Source organism: Girardinichthys multiradiatus, chromosome 23 (genome assembly GCF_021462225.1).
Source record: "Girardinichthys multiradiatus isolate DD_20200921_A chromosome 23, DD_fGirMul_XY1, whole genome shotgun sequence".
NCBI classification, from domain to species: domain Eukaryota; kingdom Metazoa; phylum Chordata; class Actinopteri; order Cyprinodontiformes; family Goodeidae; genus Girardinichthys; species Girardinichthys multiradiatus.
In genome coordinates, this window is record NC_061815.1 from 22857884 (window position 1) to 22883610 (window position 25727).

At 39.7% G+C, this 25727-nt stretch overlaps 1 protein-coding gene across 3 annotated transcripts in view; it reads left to right on the forward strand.

The window, feature by feature from the left end:
• nexmifb (neurite extension and migration factor b) overlaps nt 1-25727 on the forward strand; it is a 104064-nt gene that overhangs the window by 66766 nt on the left and 11571 nt on the right. For all 3 annotated transcript variants that reach the window (XM_047353624.1, XM_047353626.1, XM_047353625.1), the window contains exon 2: nt 4779-4909. In XM_047353624.1, coding sequence (XP_047209580.1) covers nt 4828-4909 — 82 coding nt within the window. In that variant the 5' untranslated portion in view covers nt 4779-4827. The remainder of the gene's footprint in view (nt 1-4778; nt 4910-25727) is intronic.

The window sequence follows — 25727 nt, forward strand, 5'->3', positions numbered from 1 at the left end:
AATGAGCAGCAGCGCCCATGAAGTAACTGTTTGTCCGTGTTCAGCCAAATAACCCAGGCAGAACCTCTGTGAGAGGAAGAATATGGAGATTCTGTTTTTCTGGCTCAGTGGTTATATCTCCATTTATTGCCTAAAACAACCAAAACTTTAACAAAAGGTCAATTTTCCAACAGGATCTATCCAGATTTACTTCTTGATTGAATCTGTAAATGCAGGGTGTGTCTGCTGTGTTTAAAATGTGTTTAGCTGTGTATGCACTGAATTGGGGCTTTTCTGCAGTCTAACCACATATTGAACTCAGGATTATTGCTGTGTGTTGCGTGTGGAACGGGTTACTCATCCTGTCTGCAGTGAACTTGCTCTGAAACTGTACACCTGTGCTGAAAAGACGAGTCGCCATTTCAGCGCTGTCTGTTTGGATCAGCGTTCCCCGTGGCGCTGTGCCCTCTTTCAGAGCTCCTCTCTCGGTCACCTGTTCCTTGGCCCCTGACTCTCCCCCTGTTTTGACACAATGGCCCCTTTGTACCTGAACGTACCACTGCTGCGAGACATTCCTATCTTATTTTTTGTGGGCAGTTATACACAATCCAACTCTGACAATCCCTGTCGATGCTGCTTCATTGAAGAGAAATTACATCCAATGGAGGAGAAGCGTGGCGAATCGGGGAACTGGCAAGAGGCTTGCAGGAATTAGATTGTGGCGCTGATAAGTTCTTATAGACCGGGTAAACACGTTCTTATCTTGTTATCCAGCTTGCACATTAACACATGATCTGTGGAGGAGGGTTTAAAGGGATAAATCAAATTCTAATCATTGTGTTTGGCTTGCACCCACTCTCTGCTCTTTGTCTCTATTTCTGTTCCTCCTGGTGCAAAAGGACCCCTGGGCCCACGAGTGAAGAACAATAGAAGGGTCAGAAGTACCAGCAATTTTCCCTCCACCTGCTGAACGCTTCAGAAATGAGTGCTTCGGTGATTACGTGGCCTAATGTGCGATGTTTAAAGAGCAGTTTCCTGCAGCAGAGTTAAATGCTAGTGCCCTCTGTGAAGTATTAATGATGTGGATGGATGAATCAGGTCGGAGCAAACCTGTTGACGGCAGCCACGGCGCTCTCCAAAGCTGTGCCCAGACATCAGGCTTAACCGCTTGGCAAATTGGACATGCTTGTTGGCTGTAGCTCCAATTTATGTGCACTCTCTATTGCAGTTAGTCCATCTTCATTATTGAAATAGCCTCTCGTCAGGTCTTGACAGAGTGCTGGATATGTTAAAGGAGGAAGAGAGAGAGGAGGGACCGTGCAGGGGGTAAGGAAAATGAATAATGTAGAAAATAAACATTTGAGGCAGTGGAGCTGGAGCTGGCTGGCAAGAGGGGTGTTGGGAGTGCTGGTAAATGCCCCGCTTTGATTTTTCTGCCTCCCTTCATGTGATTGTACGTGCAGGCTTGTGCCGGGGGATGTTGATGCTGTGGATCCACAGCCATGAGGCTTTATCTCACACACATGCAGTCAAACATACACACCTTTGAGCAGCTCTCAGCGTTGAGCTCCCAGCAGCACCTCTGCGGCTTGAACAGCATCCCAGCTGCAGTTGTGTCAGACTTCTCACTGACTCCAGCCTGTTTTGCTTTTTTTTTATAAACTGCTGCCACGCTTGCTTCATTTTTTTTATTTTGATAAGGCTGATAAGGTCGAGTTCAGCTCATCTTAGCCAGTCAGTTCCAGTTCAGGCCATTCTGAAGGAGATGTGTTTATCGCCAGAGGTAGAAGTTAAATATTTCAATTATTAAAACAACTTTACCTCAAAACCAAGATGAGCACTTAATCTCAGGCTGGAGGTCTAGTAGTGCTTCTCTTTAAAGAGAAGACCAAATGTTGGATGGATCTACACAGTTTTGGACTGTAAATACATTAAACATTTAGTCACTTATGTCAGTCAGTCATTTTCTACCACTTAGTCCATAGTGGGTCGCAGGGGAGCTGGTGCCTATCTCCAGCAGTCTATGGGCGAGAGGCAGGGTACACCCTGGACAGGTCGCCAGTCCATCGCAGGGCAACACACAAGCAACCATGCACACACTCATTCATACACCTAAGGGCAATTTAGAGTGACCAATTAACCTAACAGGCATGTCTTTGGACTGTGGGAGGAAGCCAGAGTACCCGGTGAGAATCCACACATGCACGGGGAGAACATGCAAACCCCATGCAGAAAGACCACTGGCTGGGAATTGAACCCAGGACCTTCTTGATGCAAGGCAACAATGCTACCAACTGTGCCACCGTGCAGCCCTAATCACTTATGTTTATGTGAAAATTATGCTTTATGCTGAAACTTATGCATTAATATAACTACGCCTATAATGATGGTTTAAATAACTGTCTTGGCATCTTCATTTAGTATAAATCCTGATTAGTTTGTCCCAGAGGCCAAAGCTAAGGGGTAGTCCAAGAGGAGCGAAGACCAAAGCACAATAAAACAACTAGTATCTGAGAAACTTCACAATTCTTTTTGTTAACTCTGTTTTTCAACCTTTAAACTGTTGAGACACAGGAAGCATTGCACCATCTGTGATCTGCTTGTCCTAAACATGTACAGACAATCAGAATAACTGTCTGAAATTAAAGTAAGGCAGAGTAAAAATCAATAAATAGTTGTTTCAGACTAACAGTTTACTTTCAAACAGTTATTCCTACTGGAAATGCTTTGCATGTTCCATTCTCAGTATGTGTTTCTGGTAGGGAGATGATTGATGGCGCACAGCCTCCTAACTCGATTTACCAAGTACAAAATCATTACCTTTTGGGAAAATAAACACCATATTTAAACACAACTTTTGTCAAAGCTTCACGAGCTAGCATTTGCATAAAAAACACTGAGTTTTTTTTTAGATGGGAGTTGTTTAAAGATGGTGAAAGTCTAAGTTGGTCTTACCCCTCTCTGGCTAGTCTCAGCTGCAGCACCTTGGATAAACTAATCTGGGATTATAATACATATATATAGTAACATAAGCTTTTAACTGACACTTACTTCAAAACTCCTGAACTATCTATATAATTTGCCCTCTTGTTTCATTCAGTTTAAAACAGATTTACTGGCTAAATCAAAACCACGAGCACAAAGTGAAGATTGTTTAATACAATGTTTAAATACATCTTTATTAGCCAATAAAATATAAACTTGAAACTGGCATCAAATCAAATCAAATTGTGCTCTTGAATAAATAAGCAGCAAACCATTAGAGCTGCTAATAAGAAATATATACCTGTAACCAGGATTGTTTTATTTGTGCGGCAGCCATATTGGATACCTAGCTTTCTGTGACTCTGACTTTCCCACACTGAAATCTGACTTCATGGGGCGCTCTTGTTGAATTTCTGCATGGTGATCCGCACTCATCTCACCGCTGAGCACAAACAGAATCCACCACAAGTCATTCTTAAGATCTTCGACCTTCGAATTTTGTAAATGTTGATTGTGTCACCACCTACTGGCAATAATGCTTAGACATAACTGCATTTTTGATTGGACTGCTGGTAGAGCTGCACAATATTGAATCGCAGTTGTCATCGCAGTGTCAATTTCTGCCAGTGGTAATAAACATGTATACAAATAGACGTATATATTCAAAGATTAATTGAATTTATATATATATATATATATAAATATACCTGCATTACCTGCTCCACCTATGTACATGCCTCTGTAGCTACTGCAAAGAGTATATGCAGTGGCTTATAAGGTAATTACCCCCCTGAGCAGCTTGTGTATGCAGTTGAAGGCTGAAGCAGGGCTTCCCTTCAGGTAGCTCTCCCACTCAGGTCAGTAAACAGCTAATGACATTTAGAGGAAAGGGGATGAAAGAGATGGCACTTGGTTGTAGTCAGCTGCGCACTACCTTTGTCTTATTGTGTACCGTCTGTCTTAATCTCCCATCCACCCCTTTCACACCACAAGGAGCTCATGTTATTAGATCCCCTCCCTCGGCTCATTTGTCATCCAGCAGCACCACTCCTCCAGAAATGGACGGCGAGGGAAGAAAAAAGAAAACAGCACAAAAGCACAGAAACCACAACATCAAATGTTCATCGTGTATTGGCTCGGAGTCTGTTTCTTCTTCTTCCACAATCACAAACTTAAGCTTCTTCACTGTATTTTTTCATTTTTGTATCACACCAACTATACCCGGCGTGCACACTCAACACACATGTGCTGTACGTGCACACAAGAGCTCCCACCTACTCGCTCCCTATCAGGAACTGCTACAAATAAAAAGTTTTGCCAGTGTTCAGAGTTTGCCGTCACCTCCTCAGCCACATTGCTTTAATCTCTCCTCTTTGAGCCTGCTAGTTCCCTTGTTGCTCAGGGAGGGAGTCAGCTAATTACAATAAACAAATATTCTCAGAGATGCCCATGTGAGGCCCACATAGGTTAACAACTAAGCCATAAATGTTAAATGAAGCCTAAATTAGGATAGTATGGCTTACAGTTGCCATAGTGATCCCAGCAGTGACTCTTTGTTTACTTTGTAGGTTGGCAAAGTTTGAATTAATCTTAGAATGAATCTGTCTTAAAAGAAATGAGTGACTCCACTGTGCCTCAAAGGTCTTTTTGACGTCTCAATCTGGGTATTTTTTGTCATCTCCAAGAGTTTGGTGTTTGTCTGTGTTTATGGCCACCCTGAACTCTGCACTACTGCTTTAGTCACATGTGAGTTGATCTATCAAAATACTCACCATACCCATGCTCTGTGCTGTCTTTGTGTCTTTTTCCAACAGGTGGGGCCGTCAGAATGATGCGTAGGTGGACCAGCAGTGAGCCATATTGATGGATGTGTTAGCAGACAGCAGTCTCACATTGATTGTGAAGACTTCAGAACCGGAAAATGCAAATGTTGTCGAAAATACAGGTATCAGCATCTATGTCTGACATTTAATTTAGGAAGATTTAAGTGGAAGTAAAGATGGTTTTCAACTTTTTTTTTTTATAAATAAAAATCTCAAAAGTGTGGTACGCATTTGTATTCAGCAACCTTTATTCTTTACTCTTAAATAAAACAAAGCAATACCTTTTATAGTCAACTTGTGATTTAATCTCAGTATAACTCCAGCTGTTCTGTGAAGGCCTCAGATGTTTCATAGAGAACATTAGAGAACAAACAGCATAATGAAGTTTAAGGCAGAGATTATAAAACAATATCCCAAGCTTTGGATATCCCACAGAACACATTCCAATCCATCATCTGAAAATGAAAAGAGTTGTTAAGACTACAAATTTTCTAAGACATAGTCCACCTTAACCAGCAGGCCAGGCAAGGAGAGCATTATCAGCGTCATGAGGCACATGGTAATTCAGCAGGAGCTCCAGAGATCCACAGTTCAGGTGAAAGATTCTGTTCACAGGACAACAGTTATTCATCTACTTCACACATCTGGCCTTCATGGATGAGGGATAATGACAAAGCCATTGTTTAAAGAAAGCCATAAGAAGTCCTGCTTGCAGTTCGCTACAATCCATGTATAAACCTCTCTGTTTAGATGAAGATCAAAATGTACCTTTTTGGACATTTAAACAAATAGAGACAAAGGACTTGGAGATAAATGCAAGGAAAGGAGGTTCGACAAGCAATTGACCCAGGAGCGCTGAACTCAAATGCATTCCACATTTTTATTTTTAAAGAATGTTGAAAACCATCTATTGTTTCCCTTCCTTTTCACAATTTTGCACTACTTAGTATTATAAATCTTCCTGCCAAGCACTAAATGTGCACATCAATAACTAGATGTAATATACCATTTCCATTTAACCCTGCATGCATGTTTTGGGAATATGTAAGGGAACTGGAGGAAAGCCACACACTTCCAGAGAGAACATGTAAAACCCAGAAAGGGCTCAGCTGGGATATGAACCCGGTGCCATCTTCCTTTGAGGCAACTGTGCTAACAACCAGTCCAACAATGTGTTATTTGTTTCCTTTGTTTCAGTCGTTGATCTAAAAGGAGAATTTTTTCCTTTTCCTAAAAATAAGTGAGCTTGAATTAATGAAAGCTTTAAAGAGACAATTAGTCTTACCATGCTCATGAAACAGTTTTCTTAAATTAGTTTTTTACACTTAGTTTTAAGCTCTTTGACAAGAAATGGGGACAGTGCAACACCTGTTTTTTTCAAAGGAAAAGAGGAAAAGAAACATTAATGAGGGTTTTTAAGCTGTTGTTAATCCTCTCTCCTCATGCATCTTCAACTCAAAAATATTCTATCGACATTTTCTCTTATAAAGCTGCAAATATGAAAGCAGGGGCGACAATTAAAGCTCAAAAACATGTTTAATCTTGTTGCCATGGACAAATAGATGCCCATAGAAAATCTAATTTGTATAGATTATTTTGTTAATTTCTAAGACCTCATTCTAGGTTCAGTCTCTTTTATTATTATGCAAAAGATAACTAACTCTCACCATGTGTCTTGAATTTATAATGCAGGTTTCTGCACACATTGTTTTATAGTTTTTCTTCTTTCTTTTAGTTCCATAAAAGTGCTCTGTGAAATATTCAGTTTTTTATTTTTAAGATCTTAAATGTTTCAGATAATCCAACAAAGTGTAATATCTGTCAAATACACTTTTTAGCTATCTAAAAAAACATGTAAAAATCTAATAGCTGGTGTGCCACCCAACAACTGACATCAAGTGTCTTCTGATAACTGGCAATGAATCGCTTTCATCATTGTGGAGAAATTGTGGCCCACAGTTATTTGCAAATTGTTTTAAATCAGCCACACTGGAGAGTTTTTTCAGCATAAATGCCCTGTTTAAGGTCATCCCATACAATCTCCATTCGATTTGACTCTAAACTTTGATTAGGACACTTCTTGGTGGTCTTGAATAGGATACTGGCCTGGTGCATAACCAAGTGTGCTTGAGCTTAAGATGGCCAAACATTCTTCTTCAGGACTTTATGCTAGAAAGCAAAGCCTTTATCAATTACAGCACGTTGTCCAGGTCCTGAAGCAGGAAAGCAGCCCCAGAACATCACACTACCACCATCTTTAACTTTAGCTATGGTCTTCTTTTTTCTGAAATGCTGTTTTAGTTTTTATGAAAGATGTTGAACGACACACACCTTCCTAAAAGTTATAATTTGAGAAAAATAACGAGTGCAACAACCTCTGTATTTGTAAATACCTGTAATCATTGTCCCTTTGGCACAAATTACCTTCACTTTTTTTACTGTACATAAGTATTCTTATTTTTTTTATTTTATTCTATTATTACTATGTGGTTTTGCACATTTATCTCATCTCATCTAATCTCTTCTCATCTCATCTCATCCCATCTCATCTCATAACTTTGTAACCCTTTCCAGACTGATGTATTTCTTGAATTTGTTTAGATCAGGGCATCATCTGTTGCTTCTGAAGATCTTTCAGCCTACTTCATGTTGTCAGACAGGCTCTAACTAAGTGATTTCTAGATTCAACAGATCAAGCAGTAATCAGACCTTGGTATTGCTTAAGAAATCGAGCTCAGCTTCCAAAAAAAAAAAATGTGGTTGATTACAATTAATTCATTATTGAAAATAAAAGAGGGGGGAAATCACTTGTTATCGTATAGGGCCAGGATGGTTTGGAGGGTTTTTCCGTTAATAAAAGGAAATCGTTAGAAAACTATTAAATTTTGTTTGATGATTTGTGTAAAAATGCAAAAACAAAACAATCTGTAAGGGGACATAGACTTTTTCACAGCACCTTATATTATAAATATTTACTATTAGCATTAAATTCTGATTATAGATCCTATTAAACTTTCAAAAAGTAACCAAAAGAGAGATGTTTCAGGAACTTGCTTTCATAAATCTCAGCATCATATCCTGGAAAATACAGTGAGCTTTAGAGGCAGCAACAACCTTGACTACAGATGAATGTCGTTTGTATAAATATGTAATATTAGGTTGTTCTTCTTCAGTGTTTAAAGTGTGTGATAGAAAAGAACCACAACAAGCTGAAACTATATGATGGAATATGCCCTGCACTGTTTATTCAACTCGTGTGTGATGAAAACAACTATAACTGCAGAACGGATAGAATGTTTATGGTTTAAATATGTAACACACTGAAGTGATACCTGTACTTGTGGTTCTTTTCACGATCCTGTAAACACAGCTTGAAGATATTAAGTCTGCCTCTCTATTCAGAGCTTATTCACAGATGTCTGCATGTAGCCCATGCATGAGGGATGTTTTACAGGTTTAGAGGCTGGCTCGAGGATAATTGTGCATTCACTTGTACAAAACCTTGGTCCATACAGTACAGTGTATGTGTATTCAGATTTTTTTCCAGTCGTATTTTAAGGCGCAGACCTTTCACAGCATTTTTATGGTAGAAAACAGAATGAAAACAATAGTGGAGAAAAAAATTCTACCCTCCAAAAATCTTTGATAATAAAAATTTTCATCCAGATTTTTATATTGTTGTGATGTAAGCCTTTAATTTTAAAACTTTGTGGAAAACGTATTTGTGTTTGCTTGCAGCACAGGCTGTTCAGTTTACTGAACATTTTGACCCATGAGTGTGGATAATCATTTTCAGATTCATTTAGCAACTCCTCTGAGTCAGTTTTATAGAACAAAACCAAACTTCATGGCACTGTGTCAGCAGTGGACCATCATCTGGCTGCAGTTGCTAAGCACACTTGTTTAACAGAAAGCAATGTCTTATTTCTATAGTTATGGTGAGCTAAAGAGACACTTTGTATTTCTTTACAACTGTCAAAATCATCTTAGTTGAATCAGCCCATATTCGACGAAAGGGTTTTTACTGCTGGAATCAGTGGGCCAATGTGAAGATGAAAGCCCTCATGGACTTTAAACATCATATTAATTTAGGACTTTGAAAGTTAAAAATGTTTATTTTAGTGTGGAATGGTCATAAAACAAACACATTTAATGACTTTTTTGAAAGCTAGAATTGGCAATGTGCTTTATGTTATTATAAGGAATGTTTTGGGTGAATTGGTTGATTTCCCAGCACAGTACTGGTTTTTATGCGTAGTCCATACATTTTCAACACAATTTAGATAGAAACAAGAAGCTTAATGTTCGTCTACCTTATGGGTTCCAAAACCCAATTTGATGATTTCATTCTGGAATGAACAAGTGGGTCAAGTTTTTAACCTACTAACCCAAACTGTCATCAGAGGAAACAAAAATGCTTAACATTATGAAGAACAACCCAGGAACCACAAAAACCAGTGACCCTGTCCACAGTTAAGCAAGTTTAACAACAGCATGGAACGTATCCACAAAACATTTAAAACTTTAAGCACAATTGAAATTTGCAACCGCCCACACTGACAATCAAAATGTTTTCTGGAAAAAAGGTTTATAGTCAGATGAGACAAATATTAGGCTCTTTGGCCTCAATGACTAGACACATGCTTCAAGGAGTCAAGGTGACATTTTCAAACCTAAGAACACTGTGTACCAACTGTTAAGCATAGTGGTGGCACCATCTTGCTGTGAGTTGTTTCAGTGCTTGGTGAATTGCACAAAGTGCATGGAATAATGAAGGACTATCTTCAAATTCATCAACCTCCCTTCAAGTCAAGTTGACATAATTGTTGACAGGTTGACAAGATCTGGACTGAACCAAGCAGACTAACATTTAGTGTCTGAAATGGCCCTCGCCCTGATAAAATAGGGAAAAAAATTATTTTTTTTCTCACTTAAGTTTCAGTGAAGATTAACACAATTGTTTATATTTGCTATATTCCAGAATGATAAGACAGATATTTTTGTAATACAATCTTCAAATTCAGATGTTTGTTAACACCAAGATTGCAATGCCTGTAAACTACTTTAGAAAGTCCAGATGATGATGTTATGGATTTGGAAGCTTAAGATAGGTTATTTCACAACAACTTAATTTAAAGCACACCTTTGTATATAGTTTTAGGCACACCTCAAACATGTTGCTTACTTGTGTGACATCATAGAAAAATCCAGGGAAATCAGTAAAGACATCAGGAAGAGAATTGTGAACCTCAACAAGTCTGGTGCAATAGAATCCTGAAGGTGCCATGTTTATCTGTTCAAACAATTACATTCAAGTATAAACACCATGGGAATGTCCAGCTATTATACTGTTGAGGAAGAAGACAGGTCCAAGAATGCAGATTAGCCCCAGAACAAGAGCAAAAAACTTCGTGAAAATGCTGTCTGAGGCCAATCATAATCGTTTACCACCATTGCAGTTCAAAGCCCATTCTGGTTCCCGAATGTGATTTCGAACTAGGTGACGTGTTTCCGCCAACCAAAAGAGGTTCAAGAGCCGCAACGTCACCCATGGGTGGGTCAAAGCTGCAGACAATGGAATCAATAAGTACGGCTGCGAAGACAAAAAACATATAATACAAACATTATTTGTATGCTTGCAAAAACACACTAAACACGCATTGTATAAATACTCATTTCCGTTACACCCGCGGATGCTGAACATATGCAAATGAAAACATTGTACACACCATGTTCTTGCACAGAGTCGCCATCTAACGGTAGTTTAAGAATGCTCTGTTTTTGCTTTAGAAGAACCATTTTGTGTAGCTCAGCATACTCTGCTGTTTCACTACCATGCTTTCCCCCAGCATTGTGTAACACCCACTGTTGATAACTCATGCTACGTTCCCAAAACTGGTTGAAACACACGTTGGTGCTCAGCTAAACTCCTAAGTTTAAAGGAACCTAACCGGTTCAAGAACAACAGGTCGTTCAGTGGAAAAAGGCTATAAGAGAAGGAGTGTTATTATCTAAGGTGAAAAGGTAATTCAGTTAGGAAGAAGCTGTTACTCCAAAAGCAACATAGAAAGCCGATTACAGTTTGCAAAGACCTTTTATGTGAAAGTAAAATAGAAAATAGGAAGTACCATAATAGAAAATGACCATACAAAAGAAAGGGCAAAACTTGTAAGTGTAAGAACACCATTCAAACTGTGAAGTTCAGGGTGACAATATCATGTGTTTAGCTACAGTCCTGTAGCTAAACACAGAACTACTGGTGCACCTTACAAAATAGATGGCATCATGAGGAAAAGAACATTATTTGGAAATATTGAAGAAACATCTCAAGATATGAGACAGGAAATTTAAACTTGGAGTGACCATCACAAAACTCTGACCTTTGCCCCATAGAAAATGTGAGCGTGGCTTTTGTGAGCCTTCAGGCTCGGCTTAGTTACACCAGGAGGATCGGGCCAAAATTCCCACAAAATATTATGAGATGTCTGTGAAGGGATACCCAAATCAATTTACCCAAGTCATACAGTTAAAAAAAACTAAGAATTTGTATGTACATTTCTGAATTTGAGTAAAGTAATTATAAATCTTCTCTCAATTATTTTGAAAAATAAAAATAATTTTGGTAATCAGTTGACCTAAAACAGTAAAAGTTTAATCTGAATGGATGTCAGACTGTAAGAAAAATAGGTCATGTGTCTTTTTATACAGTGTATTTAAACATCTGGCCTCAACTGTATATATTTAAGCCATATGTATAATTTTGACTCTTAAGTGCTTTACAGAAAATGTGCATTGAACTAAAACTTTTCCACCCAGATCTACTTAATTTGTATAATGAATCCACCCTGAAAAAAGAACAGTTGAAATCTTTTTTAAATGACCCCAGATTACTTTTTTAACATCCGTATTGAGAGTATTTAAACTTCTCACAAGCACTGTATCTAGGATTGGCAACTGGGCCAAATGCTGCTAACCTGCATCTTGTATTTGTTTATACCCAACACCACCCACCACCACCCTACCCTCTCTCCCACCTGACCCCGAGCCAATCAGTTCGGCATAATAACTGTTTACACCGTATATTGTTGTTTCCTGTTCATTTTAGAAACAGTAACCAATCAGAGTAACCCAGCACCACCAATTTTTTAGTGAGATTTATCTTAGTGTTTCACCACTGGTCGGGTTCAGTGGGTAAAATCACACAGATTATCCTGAGTAACTTGCCTGCTTCTCAAGGGGCACCCAGAGGAACAGAGAAGCAGTGAGGAAAGCAGGGAGAAGAATTTGGAGTATGAGCCCAACAAAAGGAAAGGTTGAAAGCAGGCCCACTGTGCAGGAATAGGGCACCTCTTTGAAAAAGGACAGCTATGAATCATGCTGCAGTTACTCACCACTTATTATGGACATTCTGTACTAGCAGGGCTCATTCTCTCCACCACCATTCACAAAATGTCATATGTAGTAGAAACAGAGCAAAAAAGGATTCTCTGCCTGAACAACCAAGCTGCATGAGTGAGCCCCCCCACATCTGGGCATCAGTGCTCTGTATTTAGTTATTGTAAACCTTCAGTAGAAGAGTGATAAGGAGAGGGAGGTTTGATGGGAAACAGATAGTAAGCTGAAAACAGTGAAATCATTGATATATGTGAAATGCCATTAACGAAAAAATGACAAAAAGCTCATGTAACTTGTTTTATTTGCTTTGCACTTTACATTCAACTCATCTTCAAATAGAATCAGTTCATGTGGCTTTACAAAGTGACTTTCATTTCATGAGATATTTATATTTAATTCCATGACCCAAAAAGAGAAATATTTAAAATGCAGATTAAAATTGCCAAAGACTGATGTCGTTTGAAAATGCTGAACGTAGACGTCATGTCCACCCAAGGCAAAAGTGGTGATGGCAAAGTCTCCAGCTCAGATTTGAGTCCATAAGATGAATATTTACAGGGTGATTTTTCCTATGAGTAGGAGGAAGTCAGGAGAAATCTTGTCTCCAGCAAACCTAAAACACCAGCACACAACCCAGAGATTTAAAAGTACTCTATGCGGAGCGGAGCCTAGACCCGTAATTTACTACAGTGGGAAATGCACAAAATAGGGGCCAAAACTCTAATTCTAAACAGAAGAAGTCTGTGGCTATGGAAGCAAATCGTTACCATATTTCAAATGAAAAAGCATTTTCAGAAATGCTTTTTCATTTTAAGAATGTGGGTGCATTGTTTGACTCATAAATGAAATTAGTTATCAATAATCCTATTTGCATTTTAATTTTCTTCTTCAAGACTGCTCATTCTTTCACTTAATTAAAATGAAAAGGAAAAAGACATTTGAGATTTATTTTTCAAAATGTACCCCAGCAAATAGATACCAAAATTCAATTTGAAATGTAAAATTTGAAAATGAAAAAGCATTTCCAGAAATGCTTTTTCATTTTAAGAATGTGGCTGCGTTATTTGACCCATAAATAAAATTAGTAATCAATCATCCTATTTGCATTTTCTTCTTCACAACTGCACATTTTATGTCATAATCAAAAAGAAAACAAAGCAGACATTGCTTTTTCGTTTTCATGGTCTGCCCGCAAAGTACTGCCCAGAACTCGAAAATGAAAAAGCATTCCGAGCGGCGGGCGCAGAAGAGTGACGTCAGCAGCCGCTCTTCCTCAGCTCCCTGCTGACCGAGCTACCCATCTTGTTCGGTAGGGGGCGCTGTGCACGTCTGCATTACATTACATTGCAAACCTGCTGAGAAATTGATTGAATTGCAGCAGGGCCGAGCTCAATTTGTGGCAGTGGCAGGCAGAATGTGGCAGTTCCGCCACAGTCTGCCGCAGGGTGGCACGGGATTCCGCGAGGATGCCAGAAGGTGCCAGACAGGTCGTAAAAGTTTGCCATTGCGGTTGCCACTGTTTTTGTGGAAGCTGATGCTGATTATCGGCAAATGGGTTGTCATTGTTGTTATAGCCTGTTACTTTAAAGAATGATTTAATTATTGATCATTATTTAATAAACAGCTTTAGACCCATAACATAAGGTGATTGTATTTACTTGACATGGAAAATAAATAGCACTATGTGTATGTGTGACGTGTTGAAAGGATGATGAAGATTTATTGCACAAACAGACGGTTTATTATAGAGCACGAGTGGCTATTCTGAATTGTCACTCACAGAAAAATATAAATAAATGCTTAAAAACACGCTGGATGTCCCGGGCCATGAGGCTGCCACCGGAACTACCAGTTCTGCCTGCCACTGCCACAAATTGAGCTCGGCCCTGCTGCAATTCAATCAATTTCAATTCAATTCAATTCAATTCATTTCAAAAATACTTCATTAATCTCAAAGGGATGCTCAGGGTTCTCCATAATGTTCTTCATTTTATGAAGAATCCGTCTTTCCACAATGATCTCCAGAGGTTCCAGAGGAGTCCCCAGAACAGAACCAGCCTTTTTTATCAGCTTGTTGAGCTTTTTTAAGTCCCTGGCTCTGATGCTTCTTCCCCAGCAGATGATGGCCGAAGAGATCACACTTTCCACAATTTCTCGGCACATTTGCAATGTAATGCAATGCAGACGTGCACAGCGCCCCCTACCGAACAAGATGGGTAGCTCGGTCAGCAGGGAGCTGAGGAAGAGCAGCTGCTGACGTCACTCTGCTGCGCCCGCAGCTCGGAATGCTTTTTCGTTTTCGAGTTCTGGGCAGTACTCTGCGGGCAGACCACGAAAACAAAAAAGCAATGTCTGCTTTGTTTTCTTTTTGATTATGGCATCAAATGTGCAGTCATGAAGAAGAAAATGCAAATGCAAATAGGATGATTGATTACTAATTTTATTTATGGGTCAAATAATGCAGCCACATTCTTAAAATGAAAAAGCATTTCTGGAAATGCTTTTTCATTTTCAAATTTTACATTTCAAATTGAATTTTGGTATCTATTTGCTGGGGTACATTTTGAAAAATAAATCTCAAATGTGTTTTTCTTTTTCATTTTAATTAAGTGAAAGAATGAGCAGTCTTGAAGAAGAAAATTAAAATGCAAATAAGATTATTGATAACTAATTTTATTTATGAATCAAATAATGTAGCCACATTCTTAAAATGAAAAAGCATTTCTGAAAATGCTTTTTCATTTGAAATATGGTAACGATTTGCTTCCATATGTGGCAGCATAAACATCAATGTCGTAATTTCTGCTCAAGCTCAGACTCACATTTTTACTAATGATACTTACAGGCGTGCATCAAAATTTTCCTCACTACAACTGTGTCACCAGAATAGCCCATTTTATATTAGCAAGCCATGTAGTGTTTAGGGTTCGGTAGTCTCACACATAATCAGTAATTGTTTAACAGCCTTACAGCAATTTAATGTCAAAATGTTATTCTGAAGACTGGTAGGTGACTAAAGTTTTCACCATGTTTTCTGCCACTACAAAGTCACTTCATGCTAATGCTACACATGAGTGGAAAGCAAGTTAAAATGCTGATAAACAAAAGGAAAACAGCTTCAGGGAATTGCTTTCTCATCCTTTTGGTTCAGACATAGATAAAAAAAAAACAGTCACAACTGAAGCTAATTAATATGTCTAAAGACACAGAAGGATAATATGGAGGCAGCAGTTTTTGATTGACCCTAATCTGTGGACATCTGCAGATGTACTGACAGAGGACACCTGAAAGGTAAAAACCACTGTAAAAGAATGGTCTAGCCAAATAAACTTTATGCTCACAAACAACACTTGTGGTCACCTCAGTGATCTGGCTCTTTGTCCTCTTTCCTCCAGTTTGGGTTTATTCTCTTCCTTAAAGTCACGATTCTAATTGTTTCATAATGCTGGGGCAAAAGGTCTTTTCAGCAGAGAGACTGCATTTGTGGGGTGAGGAGAAATCCATCGTTTTAACCCGATACTTCCACAGGGCTTTATGTTTACTGTACAGATAATCTTTGTTTCAAAATTGCTAACTTGATCCATTTTCTGTCACCAATAAGCAGCACCATTCAACACATTCCGAGGAAAAAGGTCAAGAAAGTCCATTCTGTAATTAACATGAAAGATTTTCAGAAGCCATCATCCATATGTGGTAGTGCCTTCATATTGAGGTGGATGTGGTGAAAATGCTCTTTTTTGTTATAGAACAATGTCTTTTAATATTACTTTTTTCACCTTGAAATCAATCAAAAGGCTCATCCAGTTTATGTTTTATTCTTTCAGAATTGTTTATGTATCAGGCTCTAGAATAAGATGAAATATGTGTCTTTCAAAGAAAACAAAAACCATGGAAATGTCTGCGCATGGAAATGTAATCTATTACTGCTGCAGAAGCAGTAATAGATGAACCAGCAGTCGCCAACCAGTCCCGCTCCTTTTGTCCATCACCGTGTCCCACAGCTTGTTCTTGTTAGCTCATAGAGCCGGCTGGCACAGGGCAGGTTTTACCTCAGGTGGGAGAAGTCCATAGCGTAATGGCTAGAGGGAGAGAGATGTGATCCTGAGAGCTAAGGGTGTGATAACTGATCCGGTCTTGTCTGGTCTAGCCTGAGTTTGGAGGCAGCCGAGCTGTCTAGCATGGCTGGGCCTGGCAGCACCGGGGATCAGAAGATCAGCACCACCTGCCAGCAGTCAGGGTCCCTCCATATGTTCAGTGGTTTATGTCTTTGCCAGATTGCATGAACTGTGTCACATCCAGCATTGGTTTCTATTCAAGGAGCTTCCCTCCTGATAAAACCATTACAAACCGCAACTGTTTCAGGTTGATCTCAGAATCTGTTAAAGCTTGTTTTATAGTCAGTATATGCGTAATTCACCCTGCTAGCTGGATATTGAGTCCTGGCAGCGTTGAGCATTTTGGATGCTTATCTTGTGTACATTTGCCAACTCAGATTCAGCGGTAACATTATGCTGTATCGTATCAGCAAATATGAAGCTGCTGATCCCCCTTTGACCTCTAATGTCAAACTCGATTTGTCAGCCTCAGTCATCGCTGAAAGACCGTCTGTGTGTGAATGTGTGTGTATGGGTGTTTGTGTACCTGTCTAACTGACTGATCTGTGGCACATTCTGAACAGCTGAAGAGCTAATGGTCCAGCTGGAGACAGATGGCCTCTCGATAACACTATACCCCCAAGCCAATACTCACACTCTATCAATCTCTTGCTCCGACACACACACACATGAGCATCCACACACTCTTCCATGAATCTATGCATGCACACACACGCTGGATAGGGTACATTGTTAATCCATTACAAGTCCAGAGGAAACACATTTCTCAATATGAGTTTAATGTTTCCAAGCATTTTTCAACAATCTTTGGCAACACTAGGCGGCAGCTTAGGTTTCATACAAATGCAAGGTGATAAAGGAGGCAAATAATCTCTCTCTCTTTACTTTTTAAATGCAGTTTCCCTGTTTCTGTGGCTTTGCCCTAATAGAGAAGAGATTATTAATTACCCTTTTTTATCAGTTTCGGCAGTAACAAAATCTATCCTCGTGTAATTTCAAATAACTAAAGATACTCTATTGGTCATTCTAATCTTCTTTTTTCTGCTTCTTTTCAATATCTTACACGTAAATTATTACTAAAACTGTTAGGGTATACCCCTACTACCCTAATGTGTATCTGCCATCAAATTTTAATGCCAATGGAATATGCACAGGTTTAAGTAAATAACACCCCAACATTGTGGTCCTACCCATTTGTCTCTGTAGCCTACAAAACATAATTAATAGCTAAGCCAGGCTGCCATGGATTTTCTTGGATATGTGAAATAATTCTGCTGTTCCCTGGACAGCAGGGAACATGCTATCCAGCTGAACAACACAACAATGAGAGGACACATACATCGCACAAACATATCACTGTCGTGAAGCGACATCTTTGGTCTTTGTTGTGGTCTTGTGTTTTCGACCTTTCATTTAGTTTGGGTTTTGTCTAAGTTCCTTTAGTGGTTTCTTTTCTATTACTTGTTATGGTTTTCTCATGACTATTATTATATTCGTTGTTATTCTAGTTCCCTTGTCTTTCTTGTAGTTTCTAGTTTAGTTTCCTTTTTAGTATATCTGTGTTTATTTATGTTTAAATATTTGTTCACCTGCGCTCTTTGTTTACTTGTTTATTTTCTCTGTTCCTCCTCATCCTGGTTCCCTTTATGTGGTTTAGGTTTTGTTTATTTACGGTGAGGGTTTCTTTATGGATTCTTTTTATGGTTTCTTCTGTTACCTCTAGTTTCTCAGTTTAATTTAGTTAATGATTATTCTAGGTTCTTATGTCTCTTTTGGTTTATTATCTTCGTCTATAGTTTTGCTTAGTTCTGTTTCCCTGAGTCTTGTTATTTATAGTTTTGTTTTTGTAGTCAGGTTCCTTTGGTTATGTTATTGGCTAACTTCCCTCATGTTCCCTTTGTATTCTAGTTCGGTCACTTTAGCAAACATCCAGATTCCCTCAGTTCTCTATAGCCTGGTCCACACCTGATTTCCATTCTCATCTGATTACCTGCCTCAGTATCTCATTGGTCCATACTCCACTTCCCTCTGTACATAAGCTCTCTGTTTTTGTTTGTTCTTCGCTGGTTCCTTGGTTCGTTCACCTATCCTCGTCTAAAGCTTTGACTACTATATTCCTGCAGAGTCAACTCTGTAAGTTTTTGGAGTTTTGACTTGTGTTTTTGTACCTGCAGTGATTTTTGCTACGTTCTTGCTACGTTTGGAAAACCTTTTGAACTTATCTTTGAATAAAAGAAGAAGACTCCTTTAAACATGCAGCTGCCGAGCTCTTGTCTGTGCTTTGGTCACTCTAAACTCAGAACGCGACAGTCTCTGCTACAGAATTAAAGCAAATGCTACACAAAAGTTGAAGCATTTATCTGATAATAACATTCCTTCTTCTCATGCTATGCTGTGCAGACTGTCTGCACAGCATAGCATGAGCTTAGTTAATGTGCAGACACTATGTCTACACTGACTAATTCTCTAACCTTAAATGTTGAATTAAGAAAAGAAGAAATCACTCATAAAGAACCAGACTGACAACATAGGGAGGGGGCTAAAATATCTCAAAAATCAACACACCATGCTCCAATCTAAATATATTCAAAAGCACATGCGAAACAAAGTAATTAACACCTATAAGTCTGGAGTTAACAAAGGCATTTCTAAGGCTTTGGGACTCTTGCTCCCGAAGCCAAAAAGACAAAATAGTGGTGAACCTTCCAAGGAGTGACATACCAAAAGTACTCCAAAAACACATCTTCAACTCATGTGGGAGGACACAAAAAAACCTAGAACAAAATATAAAGCAAAGAAAGTTAAGGTCACAGCTCAAAGCTTAAAAATAGGAAAGAAACTGGGCAAGAATGGCCTCCATGGTAAAAAATACTCATGGCCACAAAGAACACAAAGGCCTGTTCAACATATGGAAAAAAAACAGAAAACATCTTGATGATCTCTAAGACTTTTGGTAAAATATTCTGTGGACCTGTTTGGAAGGTGTGCATCTCGTTATGTCTGGTGTAAGCTAAAGCATATTTGGGATTATACAGTAGGACAATGACCCAGAGTGGACTAGCAGGTCCACCTCAGAATGATCCAAAAACAAGTTTGGATAGCTTTTTGTTCTTAGTAGATTAAGTAATAATTTGGAAACTTCATTTTGTATTTACTTGTTATCTTGGTCTAATATTAAAATTTGTTTAATGATCTCAAACATCTACATTTGACAAAAAAGTAAAAGAGAAGACACCTACTAGGGGGTACATACTCTGCTTCAGCACTATGGAGATTCTAAACCTTTGTATTGACTTTATACCAATTGTTTGGTCAAAGTATGAATGTTGTATAAACCTAGCACTGGCTGGTTGAATGCCATTTGTCTCTAGTTGGCATACGTTAGCCATCTCATTTTTTTATTTCATGCCTCAGAAGAGGTTCAGTGGAGACTGTGCAGGTCATTTTACATGGCAGCTCAAATGTTTGGTGAAAACTACCCAACCTCGGATCCAACAGCCTAAATCAAGCATTTGGGTTGAAGAAACAACCCAGCAGTATTTTATGTGCTGTTCAGCAGTAGTAAATGTAGGAAATTATGTCTGTCCTCACTCTCCAATAAGAACATGTGTCAGTCCCAGGCTTTTTGCTCTCAGGTCACGGATTGAAAGGAGCTGATGACAAATGCCTCACTGTGATGCTTCTGCCACCTCTGAGAAGTTGCTGCTATGACAGTTTTTTACTCTAAGAGGAAAAGAGATGATGCATATTCCTCAGGAGGTTTTCCTTCTTTAAAGATGACAGTAGAGCAGTTGTAAGCTCATAGCAGGCGTTTTGTGTTGCACCAGTGTGTCTGCAAGCCGCAGACCCGCAGAGACCAGCTCTCAGAAATTTCATTACCTCATTAAATCACTCTCAAATCCTATCCATATTCAAAGATTTACTCATCGCCAATACAGACATGATGAATGCTGTTCACTAAGCAGCCTTTGCCTCAAGCATTTATCACTACCTCAATAGTGATTAGGCGCATCCAATTCTAAAATGGGGTTTGTTGCTAGTTAACCTCTGTGAGCACATTAATTGCTGTGCTGTGTTTTTCAATTTCAAAATTTCTTCCTGGCACTGTTTTAAAGAATATGTGTGAGACAGCAGCTTGGGACGGCGGTGAGGGAGGCAGGTGGAGATGATATTGGTTATACAGTCTACAACATATGGGCTTGTCGTGTCCCATGTGTACATACCTACCTCTGCTGCTGTCATCTAATTATGCAGAGCAAACAAAGCTATCTGCCTTCTGGTGCAAGCTTGCATCCCTGAGTTTCGATTGTTACCCGTCCGATAGAAGTCATCAAATGATTTGCCTTTGTCATAAAATGTTTGTTGTAAATTCCCAAAACCCCCTGTTTTTGAATGTAGTTCTAATTTGTATTTGTGTTATTTAAGCTGTCAGTCTGTGTTTTTTATTCACTGTGCTGCTACGTAAAAGCTAAGTTGGCTTTGCACCTAAAGAAGAACCGGACACCTTCATGTAGAGAATCTGGAATGTGAAATTAACTGAACTCAAGTGAATTTATTTTCAGTGTTTTATAATAATGATGAATTTTATTGTTAAAGTACTCTTCCTTTTAAAAAAGATCTCAAAGTGCTACAGGAAAGAAAATAAAAACATTAGTTGGGTGTGTGGAGGTCCTTTAGGTATTCTGGAGCATTGCCATGAAAACACTGGTTCACAGCAAATTACTGGAGTTAAAAAAAAAGTATGGAGGTGTGAAATTGTTGGAGTTCATTCTTTAACTCTAACTCTAATTGATTCAGTGGGTGTGACATTCATTCAGGTGTGTAATTTCACTCCCTGCTGGAGGTCGTGTTTAAGGCTTCTTCCATGACTGCGCACCAGTAGCTTATCACTGGTAATGTTTTGCGTCAAAATCCGTCAAGTCTGGCCCAGTGAAAATGTGCTTACTTGAAACACTAGAATTAATAAGATGTAAAAACACGAGTCGGTTGTGACTGAAACAGCTGTGAACGACGGGAACTGGCTCCTCACTGAGAGCCTCTTTTTTTCCCGCTTCTCTCTCTCCCACTTATTCCTCCTTAGACTGCATGTGATTGGTCAATATGTGTGTCGTCGCTGCTGTCTGATATAACAGAAGAGTGGAGGGGAGGCAGTTAAAAACTTTGAATGACTATTTGGCAATAGGTGTGCAACACCATGAGTAGGAATGAAACAATTCATCGGATTAATCGTGATAATTGATTATTGAAAAAATCGTCAACTAATTTAGTAATTGAATCAAATCATTAACTGGAGTATACAGATTCTGAAACATACCTTTTGCTGAAAGAACAACCCACTCAGAGCAGTAATTAAGACAAAACTGTACAAAATATACATGTTTTGCATTTTAATGAAAAACTTTTTTTTTCTATAAATGCGCTCTATCCAGAACTTTTCAGGTGACATAATTTTATCTTCACCTAAGCACTGAATGTTCTTACAAATGTTTTGTACAATTGCACCTTGCAACATGCAACAAAATGCATGGTCTCTTTTTTATTTGGCATTTAGAATGTATTTAAAGTGTGCAATAAATGTTATTTTTTTAGGTTCAAAACACTTGTTTATTGAATTATGATAATTTACTAAGAGTATCTCTTGTTAGATGAATCAATTAATCCAAAAAATAATCGCTAGATTTATCAATTACTAAAATAATCGAGAGCTGCAGCCCTAACCATGAGCGAGGCTGCTGTTACAATCCAGTTTCTGGAGTGGAGTGATGTGTTCCAGTCTGCAAACCTTCATGAGGATTCTTGCAGCACAGTCATGGATGTTTTGCAGCTTCTGAATATTCTTCGCAGGAATCTCTATGAACAAGGCGTTACAGAAATCGAGCCTGGAGGAGACAACGGCATGGACCAGTGGGGTTGGGAGAAGGTGGAAGAAACAGGTTTTAAACAGATAACTGATGTGATTATCAAATGAAAAGTGAGGGTCCAGTCTCACACCGAGGTTTGTCACTGTTTTTAAGAGAGGGATGACTTCACTGAAGTTTGTGCTCCTTCGTAAAGAGACGAAATATGATAGGCTGCTGTTGTTTGGTAGTTTTAAAAAGGCCCTCTCATTTCTTTATGCTCTGCATCAAAACTTGAAAAATAGATATTTATTGAAAGTTTTGAAAGTAGTAATAATATGCTTTGGTAGTTCATAGGTCAATACTAAGTATCTTCAAAAACAAACGTACAATATAAAGAAATTATACAATTTTCTTACAAATTGCCTGCCAGAAAGAGCGAACTAGAAATAAAATAGTAGTCTATGTTTTAATTAAAGAAAAATATTGTTATTTTGCAAAAATAACGCAGTTGCAAAATGACTCATTTTATGCAAAATAAAAGTAATCAATACTGGTGCAACAATACATTCATCAGAAGAGATAATATTGTTTGTGAAAAACAAATAAATTTTATTTTTTGTTTTTACAAACACAGCAAACACTTTTAATAGGCCTGCCACTATATATTTTTTCTGACCATTTAATTGACCATTATTTGATTCACCAACTAATCAAATTTTCCTCTAAAAATCAAAAGCAACTATTGTTTTTTTTACAATAAACTTTTTCTTTTATTGTCTACCACAGAATCAAATATGAACAAAGACACATGAAAGCACAAAGTTTAAATTTCCACCTCCAGTGTGAGAAAAATAAATAAAACAAATCCCTTATTTTATATATGTATTTAATACATAAATACAGTAGACAAAAAAACCTTTCCATGTAAATGCATTTCATTATATTTATAAAATTTGTGTATTATTATTGAGTTTTCTTTTGGATTATATTAATTTAGGTATTAACATTACCTACAAAAATAAATGTAATTAAAAAAAAGGAAGAAAATAAGGTTATATGGTAGGTATGGTTTATTTGCTTAGTCAAACGTGGGTCTAGAAGATTTTTGGTTGCCAATAATTAACAGGTATGGCCTTATAAAATTAACCGCCACCTTAACGTGGTGGAGGGGTTTGAGTGCCCGAATGATCCTAGAGGCTATGTTGTCTGGAGCTTAAATGCCCCTGGTAGGGTCTCCCATGGCAAACAGGTTCTAGGTGACAGGTCAGACAAAGAGCGGTTCAAGACACCTTCATGAGGACTAAACAAACGAGTCACGTGATGTCGCCCGGTACGGTGGAGCCGGGGTCCCACCCTGGAGCCAGGCCTGGGGTCGGGACCCGTCAGAGAGCGCCTGGTGACTGGATTGCTCCTCGCGGGACCTGGCCGGGCCAAGCCTGGAGGAGAGACGCAAGGCCATCCCCCAGTGGGCCCACCACCTGCAGGGGGAACCGTGAGGGACCAATGCAAAGAGGATTGGGCAGCAGACGAAGGTGGAGACCTTGGCGGCCCAATCCCCGGATGCTTAGGCTGGATCTAGGGACATGGAATGTCACCTCACTGGGGGGTGAAGGAGCCTGAACTTGTGCAGGAGGTCGAGAGATATCGACTAGAAATAGTCGGGCTCACCTTCACGCACAGCGTGGGCTCTGGAACCCATCTCCTCACCCTTTCATAAGAAGGGTGACCAGAGAGTGTGTTCCAACTACAGGGGGATCACACTTCTCAGCCTCCCGGGTAAGGCCTACGCCAGGGTATTGGAGAGGAGAGTCCAGCCGATAGTCGAACCTCGGCTTCAGGAGGAACAGTGTGGTTTTCGTCCCGGCCGTGGAACACTGGACCAACTCTATACCCTCTACAGGGTACTCGAGGGTTTATGAGAGTTTGCCCAACCGGTCCACATGTGTTTTGTGGACCTGGAGAAAGCATTCAACTGTGTCCCTCATGGTGCCCTGTGGGGGGTGCTCCAGGAGTATGGAATCGGGGACCCTTTATTAGGGGCCATCCGGTCTCTGTACAAGCGGAGCAGGAGTTTGGTCCACATTGCCGGCACTAAGTCGGACCTATTGGACTCCGGCAGGGCTGCCCTTTGTCAATTCTATTCAATTCAAAAATACTTTATTAATCCCAAAGGGAAATTAAATGTTGTAGCTCATTATGAAGGTTTCTTCAAAGAGCTGTTGTAGATGCTGATGGCTGTGGGCAGGAAGGATCTCCTGTAGCGCTCCGTCTTACAGCACATCTGAAGAAGCCTCTGACTGAAGACACTCTGTTGTTGTAGGACAGTCTCATGAAGAGGATGCTCAGGGTTCTCCATAATGTTCTTCATTTTATGAAGAATCCGTCTTTCTACAATGATCTCCAGAGGTTCTAGAGGAGTCCCCAGAAAGGAGCCAGCCTTCTTTATCAGCTTGTTGAGCTTTTTTAAGTCCCTGGCTCTGATGCTGCTTCCCCAGCAGATGATGGTAGAAGAGATCACACTTTCCACAACAGACTTATAGAAGATATGCAGCATCTTGCTGCAAACACCAAAGGACCTAAGCTTCCTCAAGAAGTACAGTCTGCTCTGTTCCTTCTTGTAGATGGCTTCACAGTTGCATCTCCACTCTAGTCTGTTGTCCAGGTGAACACCGAGGTATTTATACTCCTCCACCACCTCCACCTCTTCTCGCATGATAGAAATAGTTTTTGACTTATTCCTGTTTCTCTTAAAATCTACAATCATCTCCTTTGTTTTAGTCACATTAAAAATGAGATGATTGTTTCCACACCATGCCACAAAGCAGTCCACCACCATCCTGTACTCAGCTTCTTGTCCATCTCTGATCCACCCCACGACTGCAGAATCATCCGAGTATTTCTGCAGATGACAGGAGTCTGTCACGTTCTGTTCATAACTTTTATGGACAGGATTTCTAGGCGGAGCTAAGGGCCGGAGGGGCTCTGGTTTGGGGACCAGTGGATTTCGTCTCTTCTTTTTGCAGATGACGTGGTCCTGCTGGCCCCCTTTAACCAAGACCTACAGCATGCGCTGTGGCGGTTCGCAGCCGAGTGTGAAGCGGCTGGGATGAAGATCAGCTCCTCCAAGTCAGAGGCCATGGTTCTCGACCGAAACAGGGTGGCTTGTCCTCTTCAGGTTGGAGGGGAGTTCCTGCCTCAAGTGGAGGAGTTCAAGTATCTTGGGGTCTTGTTCACGAGTGAGGGAAGAATGGAGCGGGAGATCGACAGACGGATCGGTGCGGCTGCCGCAGTAATGGGGTCACTGTGCCGGTCCGTTGTGGTGAAGAGAGAGCTGAGCCGAAAAGCGAAAGAACGAGATCCCGGATACAAGCGGCCAAAATGGGTTTCCTCCGTAGGATTGCCGGGCACTCCCTTAGGGTGAGGAGCTCGGCCATCCGGGAGGGGCTCAGAGTAGAGCTGCTGCTCCTCCACATCGAGAGGAGTCAGTTGAGGTGGCTTGTGCATCTATACCGGATGCCTCCTGGACGCCTTCCTCGGGAGGTGTTCCAGGAGGCGCTGGAGGGACTATGTCTCTCGGCTGGCCTGGGAAC